The sequence below is a fragment of the Salvia splendens genome, chromosome 3, assembly GCF_004379255.2.
Source record: "Salvia splendens isolate huo1 chromosome 3, SspV2, whole genome shotgun sequence".
Classification (NCBI taxonomy): Eukaryota; Viridiplantae; Streptophyta; class Magnoliopsida; order Lamiales; family Lamiaceae; genus Salvia; species Salvia splendens.
This window is the reverse complement of record NC_056034.1, coordinates 22,331,308-22,343,711: the sequence shown is the minus strand read 5'-3', so window position 1 is coordinate 22,343,711 and position 12,404 is coordinate 22,331,308. Positions and strand designations below refer to the sequence as shown.

Genomic DNA, 12,404 nt, shown 5'->3' with positions numbered 1-12,404 from the left:
GACATGGTAAAGATGACTGCAAGCTTATCGCCATATCAAACAAATGGAAAAGCAATAATTGCAGCTTCAACATTCTCTTTTATGAAATGTCGATCAACCTCCACATGTTTGGTCCTGTCGTGTTGGACTAGATTCTCTAAAATGCTAATGGCAGCTGAAAGCTTGAGACTTAGATGCAAACGTGCAAGGTGCATGAAAATATTAGAAGACTGGTCAAGTAAACACACACTAGACCTAGTCATTTGTCGTTGAACACATACTCTAAGTGTTCAAAACCTTAATCCACTAGCTATTAACTAGCATATGAAAGTATGGGAAGGATATTTTGGGTATGTGGAAGGATATTTTGGGAAAGGATTTGGTTGCTGCTACGCACCAAAAACGGGTTAAAAATTACTACTCGGGTTTCAAATAAGATCAGGAGGGTAAACTGAGAAGTTAGACTAGGCGAAAATACAATTGTGGAACCCTATTCATTTTTACTATAAACGGTAATAGGTCTTACATTCCACTAATTCATTATACTAGCATTTCATTTAAAACTAATATATATATATATATATATACCACTAAAAGTGAGACTCATATACCACTAACTATTTTTCACTCACTTTTCTTAATATATCTTAAAATCGATGCCGAAAAAAATGTGACTCCTATTAGCAAACGAATGGAGTATATAAATATACAAAAAGATATCCTATGAAAATAAAACAAATCAAATAAAAACATATCAGATCCTTATCATCTATGGAAAACATATGACAATATTCTAATAAAAATAGATTAAATAATACTCCTATTCCTTTATTCTAAATTAATAGGGAAAATTGTTGAAATGGATAGGTATCTGTATGAAAACGTGATTGAGTGATAGATCAGTGATAGATTTAATAAATAAAAAAGTAACTATATAAATTATATTTATAAATGTTAAGATAAAATAAAAATAGAGGGAACATCTTTTTAAGTTTACGAACTTTGCCAAAGTATCATTTTAGGTCCGTGAACTTTGAAAATATCATTTTAGGTCCGTCAACTACAAGTTAATATCATTTGAGGTATTTTAAACTTTTTCCGGACGAAAATGCCCTCAATGCCTTCAAGGGCAATTTGGACATTTCATTTGCTACTCATCCAATAATTTTTTTACTACTATTTAATTCAATTACCTTACAAATTAAATTTAAATATAATTAAAATTTGCCATAAAAAATATGTGTTAAATTTTCAATTATTAGATTACTAATTATTTAAGAATAGTGAATTGAGACTTGATACTTTATTTTATTTTTTCAATCTAAACTGCATTTTAAGAACTTATAATAGGTGATTTGTGAATTATATTTAATTTATTTGTTTTGAAATTAGATAGCTATTAATTTGGATTGTCATTCGGAGTATTATTTATATGAATTTCAGAATGAAGATCAATTACTATCCAAATTGAATTTAAATCTAAAAATTTGGCGTTACAAATTGTTGGACCCTAGGTCTCTGACGCAAGATGAGTGGCGAAAGAATTTTCCAAATTGCCATTTGAAGGCCTTAAGGGCATTTTCGTCCGGAAAAAGTTCAAAATACCTCAAATGATATTAACTTGTAGTTGACGGACCTATAATTATATTTTCAAAGTTCACGGACCTAAAATGATACTTTGGCAAAGTTCGTGAACCTAAAAAGATGTTCCCTCATAAAAATATTGTAAAAATTGGAGATAAACTATAATTAACTCTTGTACTATAATATACTATAATAACATAAATAGAAAATAAAATTTAATCTATCAGTCTTCGACGTATATAAATTTTTTTGGCATTTATGGTAGGCCCCGGAGCAAAAATTCCCTAGTCATGACATGCCACAAATGGCAATATGACTTGGTATGTCCAACTAATGATATTTTGACAATTAGAACTCTAAAAATGTTAAATTTCACGTGCATATGGTAAATACTGTGTGTGAAGCTAATTAGATCCATTGTTTTAAATTATGGAAATTTCTCCAAGAATTTCTAAACCTTCCTCATATAATATAATATATACATACACATATATAATACTTCATCCGTCCCTGAAAATTTGTCACTTATTTCATTTTCTGTCCGTCCCTAAAAATTTATCACATTTTACTTTTACTATTTTTGGTAGTAGACCCCACATTCCACTAACTCATTCTCACTCACATTTTATTTTAAAACTAATATATAAAAGTAAGACACACATGCTACTAACTTTTTCAACCCACATTCTATTACATTTCTTAAAACTCGTACCGGGTCAAATGGTGCCAAATTTTAAGGGACGGAGGGAGTAACATCCTCCTCTACACATTATATATAAACTAAAAATCTACACAATTAATAAAATGTGACCATAAATTAAATTTTATAGTATTTATTAATTAATTTCAGTTTTTGACTTTTTTTTATAGATTTTCAATAGCATGTCAAAAAATAAAAAAATATTCAATACAAGAAAATAAAATCATCGAAGTCATGGAATATTCATAAAGTCTTTATAGTAGAATAGCTAGAATATACAAATATTAATTTGATTGATAATGATGAGATGGTTTGATAACTTGTAGGAGTACATAATATTTAGAGAGAAAAAAAAAACTTGTACATAATATTTCATGTTTTGGCCACATGTATTTTTCGTTCATATATATACACATAATAAGAAATATAAAGGTATGCATAAGATCCCAAATTAAGCGTGAATAATTGCATATCAGTGTAAAAATTGTATAAGGAAGACCCGGCAATTTTGGGAGAAGTTTCCATATTAAAAAAATAATGAATCACTAATTAGTTTCTAATAATTTCATTTGTCAAAATGTTGTTAGTTGGATATAGCAAGTCACATAGCCACTTGAGATGAAGACTATGAAACTTTTACTCGATGAGCGAAGGGAGACTTATTAGCTGATTTCGCATATATAGAAAAATCGACGGTGCATCTTTTATAAATTAAAGTATATGAAAATGATTGAACTATTGCATTAGATTGATTTTTATTGTCAGCTGGCAGCTGGCAGCATCTTAAGGCATTCCCTATATTGTCGGTAGACATTACTCCCCTACATATAGTTCTATCTTTACCTTAGCTAAAAAAATAGAGTATCAAAAAACATATTGTAAAAGATTTGCAGTTAATTATTATTGTCAATATATAAAATCTGGATACAGTTATTTTTTTCTTCAGCTTACAGTAAATTACTTAATTTTATAAGACACTGCATGTAGGTTAAGGTGGAGTCCTTCCTTTGTTTCATTGCAAGTGACACATTTTTTTCTCACGTGTTTTGATAAAATTATAATAATAAATAGTGAAAGTGAATAGTAAATAAAGTAAGAAAGACAACAACGTAGAGATGTGTCTCATCTACATTATTCTCCCTTTTACTTCACTTTCTCTCCACTTTAATTATTTATTACTATGATTTTCCCAAGTGCTAATTTTGCATGTGTTGTCCTTTTTTAGGGATATTGTCCATTTTGCTGAAGAAGATTTAATGTTAGATCATAAAGACAAACAGCTTGTTTTCAATATGCCTTGCTTTTTAGGGCGTGAAAGTGAAATGTCCTAAATTACTCATGAATTCCATATTAATTACTCTTCTTTCAATTCTTACTGACAAACATGAGGTACTCATTTCTTGATCCGCCATGGGGAGATCTACCATAGATATAAAATTTAATTAATTAACTGAACTTTTGGTTTAAAGCAGGAAATTTTCAACTGTTATTTTCACATTAAACAGCACGCCCTCAAACAATATCCAATGTACTTAGTAATTTAGGCTAAAATATCGCCGACACGTAATATGGAAAAGTCGTCTTACTTGTTTAAGAAATGACAAGTGGAGTTGTACGCAAGTAATTAGGATCATTTTTTTAAAAATAATCTAGTGGTGTATTATTTGTATAACTATAGTAATAATAATAATATTATTATTAATCTTATACTGCTAGATTGATACATTAATTAAACTAAATAATAACGTTATCCTAATTGTAGTTCAACTGCAACATAAAAATAATATTATTAGTAATTCAGGGCAAAATGGCATCAAAATGGCACATACACACATACTAAAAGAATGTGAAAAGTATGGAAGTCACATGAAAGAGGTCCCTCGTCATTAAAACTGTCGAATGACTCGAATTTTAGAATTGCAGCCGATTGCAAATGCAAATACTGTAATACTATAGTGGCCGTACGTGAATTATTAGCATGTTTTCGTGAATTTAGTGGTACAGTATTAATTATTACACACGCATACGCTGCTTCACCAAATGGAAAGTCTAGTTTTTTTTCTGTATAAATTATATGGGGACAGCGTCCTCAATTTCTGTAGTATTAATTCATAATTATACTCCATCCGTCTCACTTTAAGTGGATCATTTTTAATTCGACGTGTGATTTTATGTAATGTTGTTTTGTGAGTAAAATAGAAAAAATAAAGTAAGAGAGAAGAAAAAAGTAGAGAGGGTGTTTCTATATTTTCAAAATGTGTGATTTAGAATGGGACATCCCAAAAAGAAAAAAACGTCTAGAATGGAACGGCTGTATAGCTTTGTACTCCCTCTGTCCCGCTTAAGATGACACGTTTTCCTTTTTAGTTTGTCCCAACTAAGATGACACATTTCATTTTTTGGAAATTTTCTCTCTCCAATTGATACACCCAACAATTTTTTCTCACTCCTATTAAAATATTCATCTTTCTTTATCTCTATTTTAATACTTCCACCCACCTTTTCTTTCTCCAATTAAACACTTTAACCAATAACTCATAAAATCCAGTACCGGCCAAGAAGTGTGTAATCTTAGCCGGGACGGAGGGAGTACAAAATTATACTCCACTTAGCATGTTAATGTGGGGACAGCGGCATCACTGTATGGCTTTGTACAAAATTATACTCATGTTAATGTAGGACGTCCATATAACAGAGAACTATACCACAACTAGTTGTCAGGAAAGGTAAATTTCTTTTCATTAAAATTGGGGGTGACGAGTAGATAGAGATAAGAAAAAAAAGTGTGATGCTTTGAATTCTTCAAATTGGTGTAGGAAATTAGGAATCGACTTGGATCGGGAGGACGATTGAGATGGAGAAGGAGAGAAGGATGAGGGGAATAAGAAAGAAAGGGAAATTAAATATTTTAATGAAAAAGAGAAAGTAAATAGACTAAATTATTCTTCATGGCGGTTGGGTATTTCTATCTGAAAAAAAGAGCTCGAATGATATAAAGTCGAAATTGACTAAAAAATATTCCCTCTAAAATAGAGTTGTTACAAATTAATGGAATGACCGTCAATGCTTTTCTATTTTTTTCATTATAACTTGAGCAAGCAATGTATTCTTTGATTAATGTTTAAATGACGGACATTTGTATAACTTAAAAGAAGTAAAATTGAAGCACTAAAACCGCAAATAATATCAACTTATATACTAGTTGTCATGACACAAAATTAAATAAACAAATAAGATGAAGAAACAAATTGTGAGGGCCCAAACAATCGAGAGATAAAAGATAGATTGGATTGGTGAATCGTAAGTATATGAACAAAATTCGTCACCAAATCCATATCAAACACATACTCATCATGCAAAATAACAAGTCTAAACTGGTTAGATCATCGCAAGGTGCACGCACGGTCACGTTGGAGGGGAAGTGCGCATGCCAAGTTCACGCGACATACACTATGCGCGCGCGTCTCACTTCAATTTCTTAGTTTGTTTCTAAAATAATTTTACTTTTATTTACTAGTTTATGTCTATTTCGTAGTTAGTGATCTATTGTTGAAAACAATTTCCATCGTTAAGTATATCATTTTTGTTTATTTCACATTTCCAGTTTCTATTTACTTTGATTACACCTGCTATTTTATGTTCGATGCAACCTTAATTTCTTTAAGTTTCTATTTGTTTCAAGTTGCTAAGTGTCGATGCTGAAAAATAAATAAAAAATACTACCTTTAAGTTTCTATAATAGCTTTTGTTCCTTACTTCCGTAATTTAGATCATTAAAGTTCTTGGTGTCCCATTGATATTAAGTGATGAATGAAAAAGTATGTGAATTATAAATATTGCAAGTCAAGTGCATCTTTAGTGTGGGATGAATTGCTTGGTTATACCTTACTCCATAACACATATTATCAATCGGTTATTTCTTGTGAAACTCTCCAATGAAAATAATTGTAACTTGACAAACTATTTATATAGAAAACCAAGTACTATTGTATAATCTTGAATAATGTAAATTAAGCATATTGCGATCATGCGATGTATATAAGTGTGTACTTGAACTAAATTGCAGAGGAAAATCACCGTCCAAAATTTAAATCTCCGGAAAAATTTGTCAACCAACTCATGAATGTTGTGTACAGACACAGACAGAAAATCAAATTATATCTTCAAACTCAATATTAAGATACTCTTGTCCCTACTCCATGAAAGAAAATTTGCTGTAAGTTAACAATTTTTTTATTTTTAGGTAAACTAAGTTCTCAGCCTTTGTTACCATCCCTCACATCCTCAAATTTTTTGACCCCTCCTATTAGAATTAAGTGAGTATGTTACTTTTTGCCATGATAATAAATAAAGCGATACTTATACCAACAAATAAAGCGATACTTATTCCATCCCTCACATCCTCAAATTTTTTGACCCCTCCTATTAGACATAAAAGTTTAAAGAATGAAAGGATGATATGATATCCAACGGCAAGTAAGGATGAAATGCCTAGCAAGAACGACGTACATCTAATATAGATGGCATTATTGTGATTCGACCTTATACCAACAAATTGGTGAGTCCGTGATAATCAAGTAGCAATGGTGCATAGTAAAAAACGCCCAAAGCGAAACTCACCGTGTGCACTACTACCCCAATCATACAATAGGGGCTAGAATTCTCCTATGTAGATCCACAAATAATTGGACATTTTGGCCTAGCTAAATTGACTGAAAATTAAATGCATGTCATTCATCACTACAAAATTACACCTATGGCAAAGACTATAGGCATAGCAATCTGAGTTACTCTGGCACCAAAAGCCTAAATCACTGACTTCTCCATTTGGCCCTACCATTTTCCATTATTAATGCACCATACTCCCTCCCCATCCTCACATTTATAACTCCAAACACTAAATCACCCTGCCATTGATTTGAATCATCTCCTCTTGTCATGGCATCTCCATTTCTTCCACTTGCTCTCATCATCTCCCTCATTTCCACTCTTGCCAATGCAGCTCAAAGGCCTCCCTCTCCGGGCTACTACCCTAGCTCCCGGTATCGCACCATGGCCTTCTATCAAGGTTATAGGAATCTATGGGGTCCGGCTCACCAGAATGCGGACAATAACGGTGCCACCATTTGGCTAGATAGAAACTCGGGGTTGGTTCCCTTAACTTCTTTTTTATTTGCAATATATGCTAAGCGCCAGTTAGGTAGGCATGCTAAGATAATGCAAGATAATTAGATTAAGATGGGCTTTAAGTACCTAACATGGGCTTCATCTTATCTACCAAATAGTCAAATAAGCTCATATAACTCATGTATCTTGGCATTATCTAGACTACCAAACAAGCACTAATGGTATTGTCTCTAGTTCATGTAATGTACCGACTTATTTTGAGTAGCAAAGTAAAATCATTGATTAATTCTTATTGGTTTCGGATGGTGTGTAGGAAGTGGATTTAAGTCCGTCAAGCCATTTCGTTCCGGTTACTTTGGAGCCTCCATTAAACTCCAGCGTGGTTATACAGCCGGAGTTATTACAGCTTTCTATGTAAGATTTTTGTGTTTTTTATTCTAAAAAAAGGGAATGAACGACAACATAAAACTTTAAGTAGCATTGTGAATACCGAAACTATTTAAGTAGCATTGTGAATACCGAAACTACATTTAGTAAATACTAGTAACTAATCTCGATTCCCTATTTTTATGGGCTAAACCTTGGTCATAACCTGAATTATGCAGCTTTCCAACAGTGAAGCTCATCCGGGCTTCCACGACGAGGTGGACATCGAGTTTCTTGGGACAACATTTGGGAAGCCTTATACTCTTCAAACTAATGTCTATGTGAGAGGAAGTGGGGATGGAAGAATTGTTGGGAGAGAGATGAAATTTCGTTTATGGTTTGATCCCACTCAAGATTTTCATCATTATGCCATCCTATGGACCCCTAAAGAAATCACGTAAGTATTTAAATATCGAAGTTGTCACAATAAAGTAGTAAAAATTTAGTGGTCCCAACATATTTTCACTTATGTGTCCAATCAATTAAAATTAAATAATATTCAATCCCTCTTTTATATCTCTGTTTCTGCAATTATGATTGACTGAACACACTAGTATGCACCACTAGATTTATTGCCAACATCACCTAGAACTTCCATTCAACAATAAATGATAGCTCATAACAATATGAAAAGCATAGAAAAAAGCAATACCTACTATCACAAGATCCATGCCATGCGACATTCTTCAATAATAATACTCCAAATAATTGTTAAGATCCAATTGACAATGACAATAACACAATGATAGATGATGATGTGATCTACATTGTACATTAACACTTTGTAATAATTTGGTGGGAATGAAATTTCAGATTCTTTGTGGATGATGTGCCGATAAGGAGTTATCCAAGAAAGAGTGCAACAACATTTCCACTAAGGCCAATGTGGGTTTATGGATCGATATGGGATGCATCATCTTGGGCGACAGAGAATGGAAAATATAAGGTCGATTACCGCTACCAGCCCTTTGTAGGAAGATTTACCAACTTCAAGGCCACCGGCTGCACCGCCTACTCCCCGCCCCGCTGCCGCCCTGTATCTGGCTCCCCGTACCGGTCGGGCCGTCTGACCGGGCAGCAGGCTAGGGCTATGCAATGGGTGCAAAGTCACTATTTGGTATATGACTATTGCAAGGACTATAAAAGGGACCATTCCCTTACACCGGAGTGCTGGCGCTAATTATTTCGAATTTTTATTATTAATTACAATATTCTTAAATAAAAAAAAGACTAAAGTCCCAAAATGGTCTTTAACATATTGCGTTTTTTTTATTTTAGTCCAAAACATTATCTTTTGAATTATTCGGTCCCTCACATTTGAAATCGGATCACATTTGGTCCATTTTGGAGGTTCCGTCAAATTTTTGACGGTTTTAATTACCGGGTCACAAATCCGTCACTAATCCGTCACTAATTGGGAGAAACTGGTCCGTCACAAATCCGTCACTAATCTATCACAAAATCCGTCACTAATCCATCACAAGCTGTTCGAGATAATTGATCAGCTTTTCTTTCAAAATTAATTTCAAAACAAAAACAAAATGTGGTTGAAATGTGTCATCCATGAGTGTTGACAGCTTCCCACAACAAGTTCCTGGGAGCCATGGAGAAATCGCGGGCCTCAACCGCGGCGGTTCTAAGCGTTCACAACATCCACTTGTTCTCCTCGACGAAGGTTAAGCTCCGGTAGGGCAAGTTGTGCTTCTTACAGAGCTCTTTAATGATGGGGGAAACTTTCCTCAAATGGCACCTCAGCAGCCTGGGGAAGAACCAATCCATCCAAGAAGGGCAGTCGATGTCGATGGTCCCGGCGGTTTATTTCTCGAACCAGTTGTTCCCCTTGGGCGGGCCCACGTAGACGTCGGCAGCGAAGTGGTTGAGCTTGAATTGGATGTGCTGGATGGCGCAGACGCAGAAGCTGGCCACCACGAAGAGCACGCGTTCGGTCCAATTGGGCAAGCAGGAGACAAGGAGAGGGAACCATGTCCAGAAAAACATGATTCCCTATATGTTTAGGGCTCGGTCGGGGACTCTGCGGTTGGAGAGGAGGAGGAGGAATGTCTGGAGATAGAGATTGACTCTGGCGACGCACATCACAGGGTAGTAGGTGAGGTGCTGGTAGCTGATGAAGAATCGGGTGATTGGATCGAATTCGAGCTTTCTGTTGTAAAATTTGGAGGTGAGGTTGGTGAAGAAGCGGGTGGAGACGGCGAGCATCGGGAGGTGCTGGAGATCGGGGTCGTAATCGAGGTTGTTGCAGGCGATGTGGCGCGCGTTGTGCGTCCACTTCCACCACGCAATGCTGATGCCGGTGAGGCAGTTACCGGTGAGGATCTGCGCCAGTTTGTTGAATCTAGGGCTAATCATGATGTTGTAGTGGCCGGAGTAGTGCCATAGGTAGGCGACCTGCATCCAGATCAATCTGAGGAGGCCTCCGGAGAGAATGTGTGTGAGGAAACCGTCGCAGCGGAGGACGCCGTAGAAGCAGGTGGCGAGGAGCACCGAGATGAAGCAGAGGCTGTAGATCACGCCGTGGCATTTCTTCTCGAACATTCTGGATCTGGTGAACTGCGTCGCGAGGTTGCGATAGTCGCGAGAAAGCTGATCAATTATCTCGAACAGCTTGTAACAGATTAGTGATGGATTAGTGACAGATTTATGACGGATCATTTTCTCCCAATTAGTGATGGATTAGTGACGGATTTTTGACCCGGTAATTAAAACCGTCTAAACTTTGACGGAACCGTCCAAAATGGACCAAATGTGTTCCGATTTCAAATGTGAAGGACCGAATAATTCAAAAGATAATGTTTTGGACCAAAATAAAAAAACGCAATATGTTAAGGACCATTTTGGGACTTTAGTCTAAAAAAAAGGTTTTTTGAGATGTGACTACAAGAGTAGAAGCTGCATCTAAACCCACCAAAACGTATAGAGGGAATAAGTATTGTACTACTACTAGTATTTATTTGCTTGTGGATTTTTGTTGATGTATTTTTTTCAAGGTATACATTGGAGATAATAAGATAATAAGTGATATGTCACGTCCCATAAAAATATAGAAAATTGATATGGTACAAGAATTAATTAGAAAAAATTGGTAAAATAAAAGAGATGCAAAAAATAATAGTTAAAGTAGTGTAAGTGGGTAATGAGGGCTGCATTATTAGTAGTGTTTAATGGTGGTATAAGTAGTAAATAAGTTGATGTATAAGGGTAATAAATTAGGATAACTTTCTAGAAATGAAATGCACATATTTTTGTAGGACGGATGAAAATAAAAAGTGCATATATTTTTATAGGACGGAGGGAATAGTATATTCACTTGCCAATTCTCAAATAAAGCAACTTTGAGTTTTTATCTTCCTGATATGTCATTTTTCCTAGCTAGGAAAAGTTAAAGTCGACGCTATTTTAATATTTTTTCAATATATACTCAATGGGATGTAGTATTAAGATGACGATCCTTATTGAAGTGACAACGTACTACCAATCACGTATTGCCATGTGGCACATTATCCTGCAATATTCATTAGTAGGCATTTTAGATGAATTTCTACCGATTGCATGATATTAATAGGTGGATTGCAGCTTAGATTATTGAGTATTGCATTATAGTATAGAATGTATAATTTGCATTATAGTATAGAATGTATAATTTGCATTATATACATAGACTGATTGCTCTTGTATACAGTTGTTTTGCATTATAGACAATAATACAATACTCAATAATCTACATTGCAATCCACCTATTAGTATTATGCAATCTGTAAAAATCCTTCTAAAATGCCTACTACTGAATATTGCAGGATAGCTAACATGTCACGTGATAGCACGAGGTTGGTGGTATGTTGTCACCTTAAAATTGGTGTCACCATAACGCGCCCCTATACTCCATATTTCAAATAATTATACTATAAGCATTTATCATAGTTCATATCTTATGTCTTATAAAAATTGGCATTCTTTTTATTTTGGTCCTAATAGTTTGTTTATATTTTTGATACTACCTTCGTCCAATAGAAATAGGTCATTTGGTATGGGCACGAGTTTTAATGCATAATTGGTAAAGTAAGAGATAAGGGGAAAAAGTAGTTGAAATTGTGTAGTGAATAGTGGAGTCCATAAATAATAAAATAAAAGAGAATGAGAACAAAGTTCCCAAAAATGGATATGGACTATTTGTATTAGACGGACGAAAAAGGAAATATGACTTATTTTTATGGGACGGAGGGAATAATTTTTTTTAGTGAAGTGAATCTCATTCTCTACTACTAATAAGTATTTCATTCACTTTTTTCACTTCTTCCCATAGTTTACCAACTATATATTAAAATTTATGTCACTTTAAAAATATCTCTTGCTATTAGACGGAAAGAATATATAAAAATAGTATAAAACATATTCATTGATGTGGTTGGATAGTGATCACTGATCAATGCAATTTGATCTACACCCTGATGCTGCCGCAACAACCAACACCATCACTAAGTATCAAGCCTTTGAATTAATAATACCAAGGTTTTGTGGTAAAAAAAATATCCATGCATGTAATTTGGTATTCTCACTCATGTAACTAGAGTGA

The 12,404-nt window shown here is 34.3% G+C and overlaps 2 protein-coding genes across 2 annotated transcripts; one reads left to right on the top strand and one right to left on the bottom strand.

Annotated features, from left to right (window-relative positions):
- The first annotated feature begins 7,149 nt into the window (after positions 1-7,149).
- On the top strand, positions 7,150-9,052 carry LOC121795479 (probable xyloglucan endotransglucosylase/hydrolase protein 32). The gene is made up of 4 exons (XM_042194016.1): positions 7,150-7,410; positions 7,708-7,804; positions 7,996-8,213; positions 8,630-9,052. Exons 1-4 carry the CDS (start codon positions 7,202-7,204, stop codon positions 8,994-8,996), a joined length of 891 nt encoding a protein of 296 aa, XP_042049950.1. The 5' UTR covers positions 7,150-7,201; the 3' UTR covers positions 8,997-9,052.
- A 643-nt stretch (positions 9,053-9,695) lies between these two features.
- Positions 9,696-10,629, bottom strand: LOC121795478 (delta(8)-fatty-acid desaturase-like). The gene has a single exon (XM_042194015.1). It carries the CDS (start codon positions 10,484-10,486, stop codon positions 9,821-9,823), a length of 666 nt encoding a protein of 221 aa, XP_042049949.1. The 5' UTR covers positions 10,487-10,629; the 3' UTR covers positions 9,696-9,820.
- Between the last annotated feature and the right edge of the window lie 1,775 nt (positions 10,630-12,404).

What these genes read in the sequence shown, in the direction of transcription:
- LOC121795478 (XM_042194015.1), bottom strand. Translation starts at nt 10,486, where the DNA reads ATGATCCGTCATAAATCTGTCACTAATCCATCACTAATCTGTTACAAG.
- LOC121795479 (XM_042194016.1), top strand. Translation starts at nt 7,202, where the DNA reads ATGGCATCTCCATTTCTTCCACTTGCTCTCATCATCTCCCTCATTTCC. An exon ending in TGGCTAGATAGAAACTCGGG is followed by an intron (nt 7,411 to 7,707) that starts GTTGGTTCCCTT and finishes GTGTGTAGGAAG; the next exon opens with TGGATTTAAGTCCGTCAAGC. An exon ending in GAGTTATTACAGCTTTCTAT is followed by an intron (nt 7,805 to 7,995) that starts GTAAGATTTTTG and finishes TGAATTATGCAG; the next exon opens with CTTTCCAACAGTGAAGCTCA.